The sequence below is a fragment of the Medicago sativa genome, chromosome 3 (genome assembly GCF_051527215.1).
Source record: "Medicago sativa cultivar Bolivia chromosome 3, Bolivia_mono, whole genome shotgun sequence".
NCBI classification, from domain to species: domain Eukaryota; kingdom Viridiplantae; phylum Streptophyta; class Magnoliopsida; order Fabales; family Fabaceae; genus Medicago; species Medicago sativa.
In genome coordinates this window covers 2,842,320-2,858,839 of record NC_140751.1, presented here as the reverse complement: position 1 = coordinate 2,858,839, position 16,520 = coordinate 2,842,320, and the positions used below count along the sequence as shown (strand labels likewise).

Genomic DNA, 16,520 nt, shown 5'->3' with positions numbered 1-16,520 from the left:
TTTGCCATTGAAAAGGAGAAGTTGATTAATTTGGATCGATTTCATCCGTCGTAATTTTCTTCTTCAGAAATCATGGAACTCGACAATCAAATTGAAAATTATATCATGGATGTTCATTATTTATGGTTACTTTTATAATTTGATGGGATTAGTGATCTTTAAAGAAAATTGAGAGAAACTAGACAATATATTGCTTATCCAATGATGCACTTAATTTTGAAGCTAGCATTATTGTTGCGAGTGGCGAGTGCAAATGATGAAGGAAGTAAGAAACTTTATGGATAGTCAAATGGGCAACCATATGGAAGATATATATTGTTAATGATTGATTGGAAACATACATACATAGTGATTGATTGGTAACTATTCGATATTAAGGTGTGTACATTTCTCTAATTATTTTGCTTAAAGATAACGGTGTCATCATTTTATTGGTTATAAATTTATATATTTTTGTATAAATATTCATGATATGCAACCTTGATCCCACTTAACGAAATTTCTGGATTCGTAGCTGACTATGTCGACAGACACATTGAAAGGGCCTCCACCTAGACCCAGTTCCTCAAACAAGACCAACGTGTTTACATCTTTATTTAAGAATGGCCTTGGCACTGCGTAAAACCTAAAAGATGAATTTTCACCAATCCAATACCTTCCAATACTTTGACCATTAACCCATGCTTTTCCTCTTTGAAGGCCTATCAAATCCAGGACTACAAGGTTTGAACCTTCAGGGGTCTTGAAAGTGGTCTTGTACCAAGTCATTGGTACTCCTGTAGAAACATTATGTGTTATCCATGGAACTCCATTGGTAGATTTGGGATCATAGAACTTTCTAGCCATACCATTCATCCCAACTTTGTATGACCAAGTAGATTTTGATAAATCCAAAACATTGTCTGGAAATTCCTGTGAAATGAGTTTCGCAGGACCGCCAACAATACCAGTTTCTTTCATATCAATGTACCCACTACAATTTGATTTGCCAAGTGTAACAGTTAACAAACTTATAATATTGGCACCTCGTTTCAAAGAAACATCCTCTTCATATACGAAACCAGGTTTACTCGGGCTACCACCTTCTACACCCCACCAAAATCCATTAATATATGAATAAAGAATAGGACCTTTTGTATCGACGTGCAACTTTGCTTTCCCCCAAATTTTTGTGTCATTTACGACTACTTCGGTCATGTACCATAAATAATCACTAGCTCCAGCGGTAACATTCTTTTGATCTAAAAGTTTAGATGCAGTAAATGTCCCTTTGCCTAGTAAGGTGTCTTGCATTGGTTCGGATGCCCATTCCCACTTGAGAGAGTTTCCTAATGAACAAGTACACAACAATGCTAAACATGCAGTAAGAAATGTACTAAACCTAGGATCAGACATATTTTTCAGACATGCAATAAGAAATTTCCAAACCATATGATTGAATGTATCATCTAGGCTCAATGTACAAGTTTTTAATAGGCACAATTTCATACATGAGTTTTCTATTTTTAGTTTAATTATGTATTATGAATGATATCCATACATTCAGATAAGGATTGATTTATGTCTATGACTAGATTCACTTCCTACCTTAAAATGGTTTTTTGGTTGAGGTTTTCTTACTTAAAAATATCGGTTGGTTGTGAATTGTTGTTTCCTAACTTGGTGGTTGGTTTCGTAAGAAATATAATGGTTGGTTAACAGTTTTATTCTGCATTAATTGTGCATTTGAGTTTATCTCATCATATTTTATTTGTACTCCTAAATATTGTCTTATTGCACTTGCTATACATTATTATTTTTTTGGTACAAACTTGCTTTATACTATGTAACTATATATAATATTAATAACATTTTCCTTTTTTATATAACATTAAAAAATTAATAAAAATAATAATTTACAATACCATGTCGTTGCATTTTAATGTATTTAAACCCGTCACTACTCCCAACTAATCAGAATGAAATATTTTATAAGCAAAGTCATGTCATCATTGTCATTAAACTTTCTCTCTCCCATTCGTAAATTCTTTTCCTTTTTTGGTTATATATATATATATATATATATATATATATATATATATATTAAAGTAATTCCGCTTTTTCTATTTTTTGTTTTTACAGTAAACCCCTTTTTCTATTATGAAGGGAGAGTGAAGTATATTCAATCAAATCTTTTTATTATTACATGGTCGGTTAAGTTTTTTTTTTTAAAAAAAAATTTATACACAAAAACAACATTAATATCTCCCCTCTCAAAACAAAAGCCATTTACAACTTAGCTCCAGGAAAATTCTTCCAAAATCTGGTTGTCGATCAGAATGCTGAATTCGCCATCGCTTAGAGGAAGGAATCATGTCATATACATGTGGTTGTCGTTACTTGCATCCTTCAACACATAGTTTCATTTTAAGTGGATTGAGCAAGGTATGTAATATATTATGAATCGTACTCGAATATTTCGTTTGTTTTCATTTAATTTAGATGAAATAGTGTTGTCAAAACTTAGAAGAACTATCTAGGCAATGATGCAAAAAACTCATGTTCCATATTTGTAACAATTCTAACTGCAAAGAGAGATAAGGGAAGGGGAACAATCATGGTAGAGCCGCATAGTACCAAGGACACTGTCGTTGGATTATACTATGAAATTAACCAAACAAATGTGTATCAATGTATGCAATGTTGTTCGGCTAAAATACATATATTTTTTTTTGTTATTAAGGCATAGTCCATGTACTATAATTAAGACATCCAATCAATTAAACAAGCTTATTTAACTTTTTTTTGTTTGTTTACCTTATTACCTTTATCTTTACTATTTGAATTTTGAAGTGTAGCTAAAAAATCGAAAAACAACCTCACCTTGTGTTCTACTGACGAAATTAGGGATCCAACAACTAAGGAACACAAGATCTTCCTTAGTATCAACCGCTTGAACCAAAAGGGAACACCTTTGAGAAAATTCAGTTTGAACCTCGACTTAATTCTTGCTTCATCAACACGAGGTTCATTATAGTTTATATGATCAAGTAGAAAGATCGAATCTTGGCCAGAAAACGAACTAGCAATAATTCGGTTTATCAGGATTTAAGATCATTATAATTCATATGATCAAGTTGAAAGGTTGAACCTTTGCCAAAAAAAAAATTATCAAACCAAAATTTGATTTATTATGATTTAAGTAACATTGTTATTTATAAATGATACGAGAAAAAGAAGTTAAAATAATTTGAATGAGAGAGAGTAGTAAATAGTAAATGTATGACAAGAAATAAATATTAATATTTTATTGATATTGTAAAATTAAAAAATTAAAATTTTAGACGAGTGGAGTAATATAGTGTTTTATTTGCTTTCAATAAATTTTCAATGGTGCATTTGTTGGGTAATATATTTAGATAATTTCTCAATTCACCCCGTATGTAATGCTTAAATATGTCAAAATACGATACTAGAATTATGCTTCCAGTAAGACGGGGATAAATTAATAAATTATCCATACTAACTGAAATATGGACATTGACGTGCATTTTTTCGTTACACTTAGTTGTACTTATATTTTAATGAATTCATTTTCCATGTTTTTAATATCTATTGCATGTCCCCGTACGCGAGCTTAGCTTAGTTGGTAAGGACAATGCATAATATATGCAAAGGTCCGGGGTTCAAATCCCAGACACACAAAAATAAAATCTATTGTCTAATTTTATTTAAGCTTTAGTTTGAAAAAAATTATGATATTAAGATGGAATTGTGTCATAAATGGTAAATTTATAAAGAAAAATATCTGACTATATATTTAGAACAAAAAAAGAAACATGGACGAAAACCAAAAACACACGAACTTACAGGGATGATTTACATATTTAAGCCAAGAAAATAACATGTGTTTGGCTCTTTTGGGCTGACTTTTTTCTTTTCAAAATTACCCTCAACTTTCATTACAAATAGCACATATAACAAATAGATAAAAGTAAATTCAAATATTAAAGTGTAACAAACACGATATGAGCGCAATTTTTTTTCTTTTATCCTTTCAAAAATGTAATAAACTAGATGAGTATATATATACTTACTTTTTCATTATCCCAATTATACACCTAAACAACCTTTTCTATAATAAAGATTGTTGTTGGGTCATTAAAAAAAATAAGAATTTAAATTATATATTTTATGTTATATTGTTAGTGTCATTGAAATAGATAATCATGGTTAGTTTATTTTTTTAATTTGAAAGCAAAAATCGTTTATATATTTACTTTTAATCAAAATCAAAATTTCATAAAAAAACACAATTCATGATTTTCAAACGTTAGCGCAATAAAAATAGTGAAAAGACACTAGTATCTATAATAAAATTAAATTAAGTTTTAAATATCCTACTATATTAGCTTTTAAATTAACTTTTGAATTGCCATTATTAATTGTACATCTATATTAAATTTTAAATATCCGACTATATAGTCAACTTTTGATGGTTAACTTTTTAAATTTAATTTAACTTACGAAAAATAGCAGAAAGACGGGCTCTATCATGTCTTTCTATCTACTTTTCTATGTGTTTAATTATACATCTATATTATTACATATCGTTATATATTTGTTAATATATACATCCATTTAAAGTGAAAATTGTTTGTCTTTTTCTAAATAAGATATTGCTCTTTTTTTTTATCATGTTTATAATCTTTTTTTGTTTTTATTTTCCGTGTGTGTGGTACCCTCCGGTTCTCAGGAGAAAGTGGTTCTGGTAATCCGGAGTTCGGTCAGAATACAAGTAAAGTCTGATTAAGAACTATTTCATCCAAGAATTGAACCAAGGTTCTTATGAACAATTCTTCCTTGATAAAACTCATTAACCAGTTTGAGCCAAGCCACTTTGGTTTATAACCTATTTCTTTAATGCATCATATCTAAACCTGTTTCCTTTAAATATGCGAGTCAACAAATTTGTATTTATTGCAACCCGATCATAATTAATAAATTTAAAAATAACACTAATTGAGAGTAATCCTTTATTATAAAAGCTAGAGTTGATTAGCTAGCATGTTTGCCCTAATCCCTAGCTTTTTTCCCTCCTAAGCATGTATTTATTGCTAATCTAATCTCAGCCGTTAATTCAAATTCATTGCTAATCTAATCTCAGCCGTTGATTCAAACTCTATTTTCAAACTTCTCATTTCCTCTCTCATACAGATACATCATAATGGCAATTGAAAACGTAGTTATGTCAATTGAAAAAGTAGTTAATGCTAATCAAATCAGTCAATCATTATCCTCTCCTACCATCGTTTTTATCCTTTATTATGAAAGCTAGACTTGATGAGCTAGCATGTTTGCCCTAATGCCTTGCATTTTTTCCTCCTAAGCATGTAATTATTATTAATCTAATCTCCCAACCCCACACTTAATCACATCCGTTGATTCAAACTCTATTTTCGGGGCAATTGATAACAGTGTTAATCATACTCATTTTCCCTCCTTAATACGTAATTAATGCTAATCAACTTAGTCAACCACTCCCTTAATCTCAGCCGTAGATATCATAACATTTCATGGATTAATGTTAATCAACTCAGTCAACCATCCCTACATCTCAACTGTCGATCTCATAACCTTCCATGTATATTAACGGTACAACCTTCATCATGCAATTTATCTCTGCAATAAAGAGGATTTATTGCTTCATGAAGTGAATGATCATTGCTATTTATGAGGTTTCTATATATTGATGTCTTTTTCTTCTACCTTAGTGGTAAATTTTCATATCAACAAAAAATACAGTAGTCAAACTGTCAATCAAGAATGTTAAATCTTAAGTCTGTCAAAAATCTTACTGATTTCGCTCTTTACTCATGCAGAGGTAAGCGCATTTTTTAGATGTGTTTGTGTTATAATTTGTTGACAATAATTATTCACAATTTTATTTAAATCATTCTTCTGCAGATGTTGCATAGTGGTAATATCACGTTGTAGACCCGGCATATATGATGTTGTTAAAACTAAAATGGCGCACCTATCATGTCTAGTACCACACCCAGACGAGGTATGTTGTACAACACATAATACATTAATTGATATCGTTAAACAATAACATATTCTAAGTGATAGGTTACTATTTCTTAAGGGGCGCTCCACTTTTTGAGCAAGTTAGTTTTCAACTGAGAAATTATTGGTTTATATTGTTATTAGAAAAACAGATGTAGTACCAACATTCAAAATCGTCAAACTAATAGAAATTATAAATTAAAATTTCCAGAGGAATTATAGGTTTAGTTTGTTATTAGACAAACAAATGTTGGTGAGCACTCAAAATCGTGAAACTAATAGAAGTTATTATAGGTTGATATTGTTAAATTAAAATTTTCAGAGGAATTATAGGTTGAGATTGTTTTTAAAAAAACAGATGTTATAAAGCAAAGAAAATCGTGAAAATAATATAAATTATAGGTTGATGTTGCTAACTATATATGTTTAAATTGTTGCGAATTATTCGTTTAACTTCTACTCGGTAGGACCCGTGCGGAGCACGGGTCAAGAGTCTAGTTTATGTATAATAAAAGTAGACTACACCAGTTATTCATTTTTCCAATTATTCATTTTAGATAATAGACAAAATGACAATTGTCATTGGAAATTCACACACATAAGTGGAGGAGTTTTGAACCTCAATCCCTACGTTCAACCTATCAATTTCGACATTTTTGCGATTTGACCTAGGATTTATGGATTTCGGTCTGAGCTTATATGCAAGGTGATTGTGTAGCACTTGTGAAATGTTATATTTTCGATTTTTTGAAAGGAAAAGTGTTATGTCGTCAATTTTTTTAGGAAAAATAATTATTTTCGTCCCTGAATGTGTAATGAGTAACCATAATAGTCCCTAAATGTATCCAAATTAAAAAATAGACTCTGGTTATGCACTTTCTTACTTAAAATACTCTGACGCTAAGATGCTCCATTAATATTATTGTATTGGTCCCTCAATATACTTACTTACTGTAATATTAATCCTTATAATTACTTATTGTCATATCAGTATCTATAAGAACAGTTTACTTTTAAGATTGAGGGATTATTTTAACTTCAGAGACTATTTTGTCTAACCGAGTGCACAATCAAGGACTATTTTAGAATTTCGATACATTTAGAAACTATTGTAACTACTCTTTACACATTCAAAAACAAAAATGACTATTAATGACGCAGATTCTCGACCAAAATAATAAAAAAAAAAAAAAAACATGAATATATTTAGACCCTAAAGTATAACCGTCTTCAATTTAGTCTCCAAAAATCGTTCTTGTTATAACTATCTAATTTAAACAGACAAGTTTAAGTACAATCCTTTCATTATATATAGTTGTTATGGATACGACACCTTATATTCAAATTAAAAGATAATTATTTTAAGGAAAAAAAGCTATTCAAAAGAAAATTGACTTTATCACATTCATATAAGCAACACAAATATTTTTATTAGTTACTAAAAGAGAAGAAGAAGATGGAGGTAAAAGTGGTAGAAAAAAATACAAAACAATTGAAATTGGGAAACTAAACATCTCATTAATTTTTTTAATTAGGAAAATAAAAACACATTAATTGAATGTTGAGTGATTATGCAAATAACAAATCATATGTAAAATCTTTAAAATAAAAAGCTTCGTTTGAAATAATTAACCGAGTGCACATGACTTAATTTAATAGGCGTGGGGAAACTTAATTACAAATTTTAAAAGAGTAATCTACGCATCACCTTAAAATTATAATAAAATCAATGGAAATATAATTTACAAAAATGAAAGTAAGAGATGAAGATATAACACAATTGCACTTTATAGAATGTGGTAACATAGAGATATCTTAAAACATCACTAATCCTAATGTTTTTCCATAATATGCTCTTGCACATATAGAACCAATGGTAGTTGTTTGCTAACACGGATGCGAGCTATGCACAAAGGGGACAACTGACCCCACTCTTTGCTCTCTGTTTTTTTTTTTGCAACTAATAAAGAGTTATTTTTAATATGTTGACTCCATGTTAAATCTTGTGTTCACCCCACTTAAACACAAACTAATGCCTTATATGTTAACAAATACTCTCTCAGTCCCAAATTACCGTTATAGAAAAAAAATTGTCCCAAATTATAAGTTTATAAGTTGCTTTACAATATCAATGAAACATTGATATTACTTTTCTTGTTAAACCCCTCAATTCTTTATTTTATTTTTCCTATACTTTTTATTAAGGATAATTTTGTTTAAAAAAACTCATAATATCTCTGTCCCATACAAAATTAACTACATTTCTTAATACGTGTGAAAGCCCAAAACGTCATATAATTTGGGTCGAAAGGACTAGTATATACGTATTATAGTTGTTAAAATATTATTCCTTTGTACTGCACTTTAAAAAGAAGGATTAGTGTTATCTCAGTTATTGTAAAGGCATTTTTCTTTCTCCTTTTGACAATGACATTTGGGGTTTAACGTGCAAAAAGACCATTGTTTTTTTCTTTTAAAACCAAGATAAAATTTCCAAAAAAAGACAAAAAAAAGAAAATCAAAGCAAATAGTGGAAGATGTTAAAACCAAAATGAAATGCTGCAAATAGAAAATCGAAGATAGTGGAAGACGAATTGCTTAATAATAAGAAACTTATATTCAAGATATTAATTTTGGCAATTGAAAAGGAGAAGTTGATTAATTTTGATTGATTTCATCCGTTGGAATTTTCTTCTACAGATATCATGGAACTCGACAATCAAATTGAAAATTATATCATGGATGTTCATTATTTATGGTTACTTTTATAATTTGATGGGATTAGTGATCTTTAAAGAAAATTGAGAGAAACTAGACATTATATTGCTTATCCAATGATGCACTTAATTTTGAAGCTAGCATTATTGTTGCTTGTGGCGAGTGCAAAAGATGAAAGAAGTTAGAAATTTTATGGATAGTCAAATGGGCAACCATATGGAAGATATATATTGTTAATGAATGATTGGTAACATACATACATAGTGATTGATTGGTAACTATTCGATATTAAGGTGTGTACATTTCTCTAATTATTTTGCTTAAAGATAACGATGTCATCATTTTATTGGTTATAAATTTATATATTTTTGTATAAATATTCATGATATGCAACCTTGATCCCACTTAACGAAATTTCTGGATTCGTAGCTGACTATGTCGACAGACACATTGAAAGGGCCTCCACCTAGACCCAATTCCTCAAACAAGACCAACGTGTTTACATCTTTATTTAAGAATGGCCTTGGCACTGCGTAAAACCTAAAAGATGAATTTTCACCAATCCAATACCTTCCAATACTTTGACCATTAACCCATGCTTTTCCTCTTTGAAGGCCTATCAAATCCAGGACTACAAGGTTTGAACCTTCAGGGGTCTTGAAAGTGGTCTTGTACCAAGTCATTGGTACTCCTGTAGAAACATTATGTGTTATCCATGGAACTCCATTGGTAGATTTGGGATCATAGAACTTTCTAGCCATACCATTCATCCCAACTTTGTATGACCAAGTAGATTTTGATAAATCCAAAACATTGTCTGGAAATTCCTGTGAAATGAGTTTTGCAGGACCGCCAACAATACCAGTTTCTTTCATATCAATGTACCCACTACAATTTGATTTGCCAAGTGTAACACTTAACAAACTTATAATATTGGCACCTCGTTTCAAAGAAACATCCTCTTCATATACGAAACCAGGTTTACTCGGGCTACCACCTTCTACACCCCACCAAAATCCATTAATATATGAATAAAGAATAGGACCTTTTGTATCGACGTGCAACTTTGCTTTCCCCCAAATTTTTGTGTCATTTACGACTACTTCGGTCATGTACCATAAATAATCACTAGCTCCAGCGGTAACATTCTTTTGATCTAAAAGTTTAGATGCAGTAAATGTCCCTTTGCCTAGTAAGGTGTCTTGCATTGGTTCGGATGCCCATTCCCACTTGAGAGAGTTTCCTAATGAACAAGTACACAACAATGCTAAACATGCAGTAAGAAATGTACTAAACCTAGGATCAGACATATTTTTCAGACATGCAATAAGAAATTTCCAAACCATATGATTGAATGTATCATCTAGGCTCAATGTACAAGTTTTTAATAGGCACAATTTCATACATGAGTTTTCTATTTTTAGTTTAATTATGTATTATGAATGATATCCATACATTCAGATAAGGATTGATTTATGTCTATGACTAGATTCACTTCCTACCTTAAAATGGTTTTTTGGTTGAGGTTTTCTTACTTAAAAATATCGGTTGGTTGTGAATTGTTGTTTCCTAACTTGGTGGTTGGTTTCGTAAGAAATATAATGGTTGGTTAACAGTTTTATTCTGCATTAATTGTGCATTTGAGTTTATCTCATCATATTTTATTTGTACTCCTAAATATTGTCTTATTGCACTTGCTATACATTATTATTTTTTTGGTACAAACTTGCTTTATACTATGTAACTATATATAATACTAGTCCCCCTACCCGTGCTATCGCACGGGCAGTTATAGTCTTGATTATAAAAAGTAGAGTACCAAGCCAAGTATCATATAGTAATAAATCAAAATACAGTATATTATGACAAATGCAAAAAATTTGGAATTTATGAATTGGTTCCTTGAATGCATAAGGCTATACATTATGAAACACCTCCTTAAATTGTAAGAACCAATGATTTTAAATTGTAAGAACCAATGATTTAGTAACTAAATTAAGCAAGACATGCACTCATATTTGGTGAAATAAGGAAATTACCTCAGGGATGCCATCCGATTGTGAGTTTCGTTATCAGTATCATATATATACAATTGTGCAAACTTAGGTTGATCCCCTGGTTTAGGCAGCAAACTATCGATTTGGTGGTAATTTTCTCCATTCATTGTAAAAACTGGCGGTGCTCTGCCATTGTTTTTGGTCTTATCGATCTTTGCACCAATTGAAGTAAAGGCGAACATGCTGTTAAATGATCTAATGTTATCCAAAAAATATTTGCACTTTCTATCATCTTTAAAGTACAACTCATGAAGGGATTGAGGTAGGCGGGCGAATGGTGCAATCTCTATCCTTCCTTGCATGCAGCACATAGAAAATTCTGGCGTTGACGTGCGCCTGTTTTTATTTGCCCTTTCTTCATACCACATTAATGCGTTGCAATCCTTACAAACATACCGCGGTTCCCCAACATCGAAATATTCTGAATAATCAAGGGAGACATGCGCATCATTAATAGTTTGAGAGTGTGTCATCCAATCAATTAAAAAAAACTAACAATAATAAATTTGAGAGAATCGACAAGTATTTTTGGAAATTTACCAACTATATCGGATTCAACCAATAATTTTGTTCTCCTGCGTCTTGTCCTTTTTTTTAGATGGCATGATGTTTTCCATCACCTCCACGCCTTCTGTGGCACGCAAATGATCATATTAACATAAAAAAGAGAAAACTATTCGCTCAAGAGAAATGCACGAACGACATATATTATTTTAACCTACCATAATCATTGTCAGGAACATCATACTGCTCGTTATTTTGTGCGCAATTAAACCAATCATGCGGGGGTTCAATCTCATCCATATCCGATTCATCCGATAGTGTTTCACTATCGCTCATATCAATGTCATCTCCTAAAGGAAAAAAAAATGAGAAATTCACAAAATTTAACAAAACAGGGACAATATTTTCGAAAAACAGGACATTAAAGGTTTTGTATATTTTGTCATTATAGGTCTATACTTGACTACAATAATTCAGTACATGTGAGCACCTTCATTATCATAAGTGCATTGATTGGAAACTGCCGGCGGGACATCTTCTGGGCATATGTTTTGAATTCTGAGTCCACTACCTTGATTTCCCACATGCCTTAGAGTATATTTTCCAGGACCAATTGGTTTGAGGCCTACTTTATCTGACGGCAAAATTCCATTGTCTCTATGCGTTGATGGAGTGTCAGCTACATTAAATAACATTGATCAAGGATTGTGACACAGCTTGCCACTTTTATAGTAATGAAAACTACCATGCTACCTTCATGTGATTTAAAATTATGAATCAAAATTACATACCGCTGGTTTTGAGCCTTTTAGTAGATTCCATTTCTGATCAACAATGATGAAAAACATAACATGAGCCTATTATGACATGAGGAACCGTGTTTCGCCCCCCTATAGGTCACCTTTCCGGTTTCCTGAATATCTGAAAGGATAATGCAATTCAGACACACACCATATAAATAAATATAAAGTAGAGTTTAAAAGTTTTTGTAACTTAAGTCAAAGATTAATTTTAAATTAACAATGGTGTGATAAGAGGAATTAGGAACGTTTTTTTTTTTTTTTTTTTGAGCAAAAGAACAACTTTTTAAATAACAGCATCATCCATGGAGTGAAAAATAATTTTTGAAAAAAGAAAAAGAAATATACAATAGCTTTAGTACAAATGAAGAATAAAACAAACCTTAGTGCAAATGAATATGATAGTATCAATAACATCGCTGTGGAAGCCCTCAAGGATTGAAAAGAAGTAACAAATATGTAGAATAAGGAGAAAATGATTGTTGGATAAGTGATGGTTATAAAGAGTGGGAGTGAATATGAATTTTTTTTAGGAATTGTAATGAGATAAATTCAATTAAGATTGTTTAAGATGAGAAGTTCAAAAAATAGAAAGTTATTTTGGAGTTAAACTTTTTTAATGAGCACGTTGAAAAATAAAACAACTCTTGGGTTGAAACATTTATTCTACAATGAGAAGTTACATTTTTTCTATATATAATGTGAGTAGTTATCTTTATCTAACATCAACCAAGTATGAATTAGTGCAGTTTTTAATGCTCCAACTCAAGAGGTTCATTTTATGACAGCTGAAAGGTGAACAATCCCATCATGTATACCAATTAAATGCCATTATTTTGATTAATTGGATCTGTTATAGGGACTGTGCTGCGCCCCTTGCTACTGTTTTTTTTGCAGGTTTTATGCTGCTGTTTCTGTGTGTAGAAACACATGCGCCCCTTGCTGCTGTTTCTGAGATGATTGCAAGCATAAACACTTAGAATATCACTAATGCTATTGGATTTTCAAATGTGCCCTTGCTTATATTAGTCATGAATTTTAGACAATCTTTGACCAAAGCGAATGAGAAAATGAAATCTAAAAAAATAACTTGATTAATTAGGTAGAAAAATGAAGAAATGGGTAATTATGAGTTCAGCAAATAACTTTAGAGACTTGAGACGTGGCAAGGGACCACAATGGTCCTTTGATAATTTGCAAACCCTTTGATCAAAATTTCAATGTCTAGTTGGTGAAGAAACCACCAAAGTCCGCAAAAAAATTTTTTTTGTTTAGGTAATTTATTTGTGAGCTTGAAATAGGCTTCATAATATAAAATTGGTTTATGTCTATTAGTATTTGATTCAAATATAGGCTTCTATATTGTTGTACCAAAGCCAATTTCACATCCAAATCCGTGAGCATATAATAATACAACTCTTCTAAGTTTGAAACAAATAATACAGTGAGGTCTAGTGAACAAACCAAAACTCAGGAACTCTCAAAGCATCAATTCATATCTGTTGATTAGTAAGTTTTTTCTCCATCATATAACATTATTCAATAACATCTTTATAGTATATGTATGAATGCATGCACATGTGAAATTGAAGTATAAAAAACTAAGCAGATTTTTCTTCTAATTTCTCAGCCAGGATGAGTTCTGATATGGAGATTTCATCAATCAGAGGGTTACCTGAAATGGTAAGATATCTATTTTTTTTGTAAACACCTTCTTGGAACAAACAAAATTAAAGTAGCTCCCAAATTTATCACAGCTCCACCGTGACTGAAATGATCTAAAAAAGGACCCAAAAAAATTAGTGCTGCAATGATCTAAAAAAATAGAAACCATGAATAAAAAAGTTCCAGACTTTGGAGAACCACCTATCAACATTTGATATGAAAGCAAAGCCTGCATGCTATGTTGGTGCGCCATGAACCCACAACAGCAAGGGATGAATGAGCATCAGAAACTCTCAATGGATGAATATATAGCAGGCTGGGAACTCTTGAACTCCTGCACCCAACTCCTGGAAATGGTGATGCATTGAATTGAGAATTGGGAAATCAATGCATATGATTGCTTGCATTCCTCAAATATAGCGGTTTTGAAACTGAATCACCTGCTGTGATTCAATGCATATGATTGCCTACATGCTGTTTTGAAACTGAATTGAGCCTCTTGAATTGTGCGGTTTTGAAACTGAATTGAGCTTCTTGAATTGTGCTTGCAGTGCATTAAATATGGGAACACCAAAGAGTTGGCGCCAATAGGTGTAGAATTAGGGTTGGCAACATTTCTTAACATTGTTATTGGTATTAGAACTAAGTTTGATTAATAACATTTTCCTTTTTTATATAACATTAAAAAATTAATAAAAATAATAATTTACAATACCATGTCGTTGCATTTTAATGTATTTAAACCCCTCACTACTCCTAACTAATCAGAATGAAATATTTTATAAGCAAAGTCATGTCATCATTGTCATTACACTTTCTCTCTCCCATTTGTAAATTCTTTTCCTTTTTTGGTTATATATATATATATGTATATATATATTATAAAGTACTTCCGCTTTTTCTATTTTTTTTTTTTGACATCAAACCCCTTTTTCTATTATGATGGGAGAGTGAAGTATATTCAATCAAATCTTTTTATTATTACATGGTTGGTTAAGTTTTTTTTTTTTTAAAAAAAAAAATTATACACAAAAACAACATTAATATCTCCCCTCTCAAAACAAAAGCCATTTACAACTTAGCTCCAGGAAAATTCTTCCAAAATCTGGTTGTCGATTAGAATGCTGAATTCGCCATCGCTTAGAGGAAGGAATCATGTCATATACGTGTGGTTGTCGTTACTTGCATCCTTCAACACAGTTTCATTTTAAGTGGATTGAGCAAGATATGTAATATATTATGAATCGTACTCGCATATTTCGTTTGTTTTCATTTAATTTAGATGAAATAGTGTTGTAAAAACTTAGAAGAACTATCTAGACAATGATGTAAAAAACTCATGTTCCATATTTGTAACAATTCTAACTGCAAAGAGAGATAAGGGAAGGGGAACAATCATGGTAGAGCCGCATAGTACCAAGGACATTGTCGTTGGATTATACTATGAAATTAACCAAACAAATGTGTATCAATGTATGCAATGTTGTTCGGCTAAAATGCATATATTTTTTTTGTTATTAAGGCATAGTCCATGTACTATAATTAAGACATCCAATCAATCAAACAAGCTTATTTAACTTTTTTTTGTCTGTTTACCTTATTATCTTTATCTTTACTATTTGAATTTTGAGGTGTAGCTAAAAAAAACGAAAAACAACCTCACCTTGTGCACTACTGACGAAATTAGGGATCCAACAACTAAGGAACACAAGATCTTCCTTAGTATCAACCGCTTGAACCAAAAGGGAACACCTTTGAGAAAATTCAGTTTGAACCTCGACTTAATTCTTGCTTCATCAACACGAGGTTCATTATAGTTTATATGATCAAGTAGAAAGATCGAACCTTGGCCAGAAAACGAACTAACAAAAATTCGGTTTATCAGGATTTATGATCATTATAATTCATATGATCAAGTTGAAAGGTTGAACCTTTGCCAAAAAAAAAAAAATTATCAAACCAAAATTTGATTTATTATGATTTAAGTAACATTGTTATTTATAAATGATACGAGAAAAAGAAGTTAAAATAATTTGAATGAGAGAGAGTAGTAAATAGTAAATGTATGACAAGAAATAAATATTAATATTTTATTGATATTGTAAAATTAAAAAAATTAAAATTTGAGACGAGTGGAGTAATATAGTGTTTTATTTGCTTTCAATAAATTTGCAATGGTGCATTTGTTGGGTAATATATTTAGATAATTTCTCAATTCACCCTGTATGTAATGCTTAAATATGTCAAAATACAATACTAAAATTATGCTTCCAGTAAGACGGGGATAAATTAATAAATTATCCATACTAACTGAAATATGGACATTGACGTGCATTTTTTCGTTACGCTTAGTTGTAGTTATATTTTAATGAATTCATTTTCCATGATTTTTAATATCTATTGTCTGTCCCCGTGAGCTTAGCTCAGTTGGTAAGAACAATGCATAATATATGCAAGGTCTGGGGTTCAAATCCCAGACACCACCAAAAAAACAAATCTTTTGTCTAATTTTATTAAGCTTTAATTTGAAAAAAATTATGATATTAAGATAGAATTGTGCTATAAATGGCAAATTTATGAAGAAAAATATCCGACTATAGATTTATAACAAAAAGTGAAACAAGAAAGAAAACCAAAAACACACGAACTTACAGGGATGATTTACATATTTAAGCCGAGAAAATAAAATGTGTTTGGCTCTTTTAGGCTGACGTTTTTCTTTTCAAAA

The 16,520-nt window shown here is 30.9% G+C and overlaps 3 protein-coding genes across 3 annotated transcripts; all 3 read right to left on the bottom strand.

Moving 5' to 3' along the window:
* Nucleotides 1–302: 302 nt before the first annotated feature.
* Nucleotides 303–1,473, bottom strand: LOC146934915 (beta-galactosidase-like). The gene has a single exon (XM_085750163.1). The coding sequence runs from the start codon at nt 1,429–1,431 to the stop codon at nt 466–468; it is 966 nt and encodes a 321-aa protein (XP_085606289.1). The 5' UTR covers nt 1,432–1,473; the 3' UTR covers nt 303–465.
* A 7,510-nt stretch (nt 1,474–8,983) lies between these two features.
* LOC146934914 (beta-galactosidase-like) lies at nt 8,984–10,154 on the bottom strand. The gene has a single exon (XM_085750161.1). It carries the CDS (start codon nt 10,110–10,112, stop codon nt 9,147–9,149), a length of 966 nt encoding a protein of 321 aa, XP_085606287.1. The 5' UTR covers nt 10,113–10,154; the 3' UTR covers nt 8,984–9,146.
* A 651-nt stretch (nt 10,155–10,805) lies between these two features.
* On the bottom strand, nt 10,806–14,445 carry LOC146934913 (uncharacterized). Its single transcript, XM_085750162.1, has 8 exons — nt 14,233–14,445; nt 13,994–14,139; nt 13,803–13,905; nt 12,119–12,248; nt 11,818–12,006; nt 11,546–11,677; nt 11,364–11,454; nt 10,806–11,244 (listed from the first exon to the last, which is right to left on the bottom strand). Exons 4-7 carry the CDS (start codon nt 12,147–12,149, stop codon nt 11,378–11,380), a joined length of 429 nt encoding a protein of 142 aa, XP_085606288.1. The 5' UTR covers nt 12,150–12,248; nt 13,803–13,905; nt 13,994–14,139; nt 14,233–14,445; the 3' UTR covers nt 10,806–11,244; nt 11,364–11,377.
* Nucleotides 14,446–16,520: the final 2,075 nt, after the last annotated feature.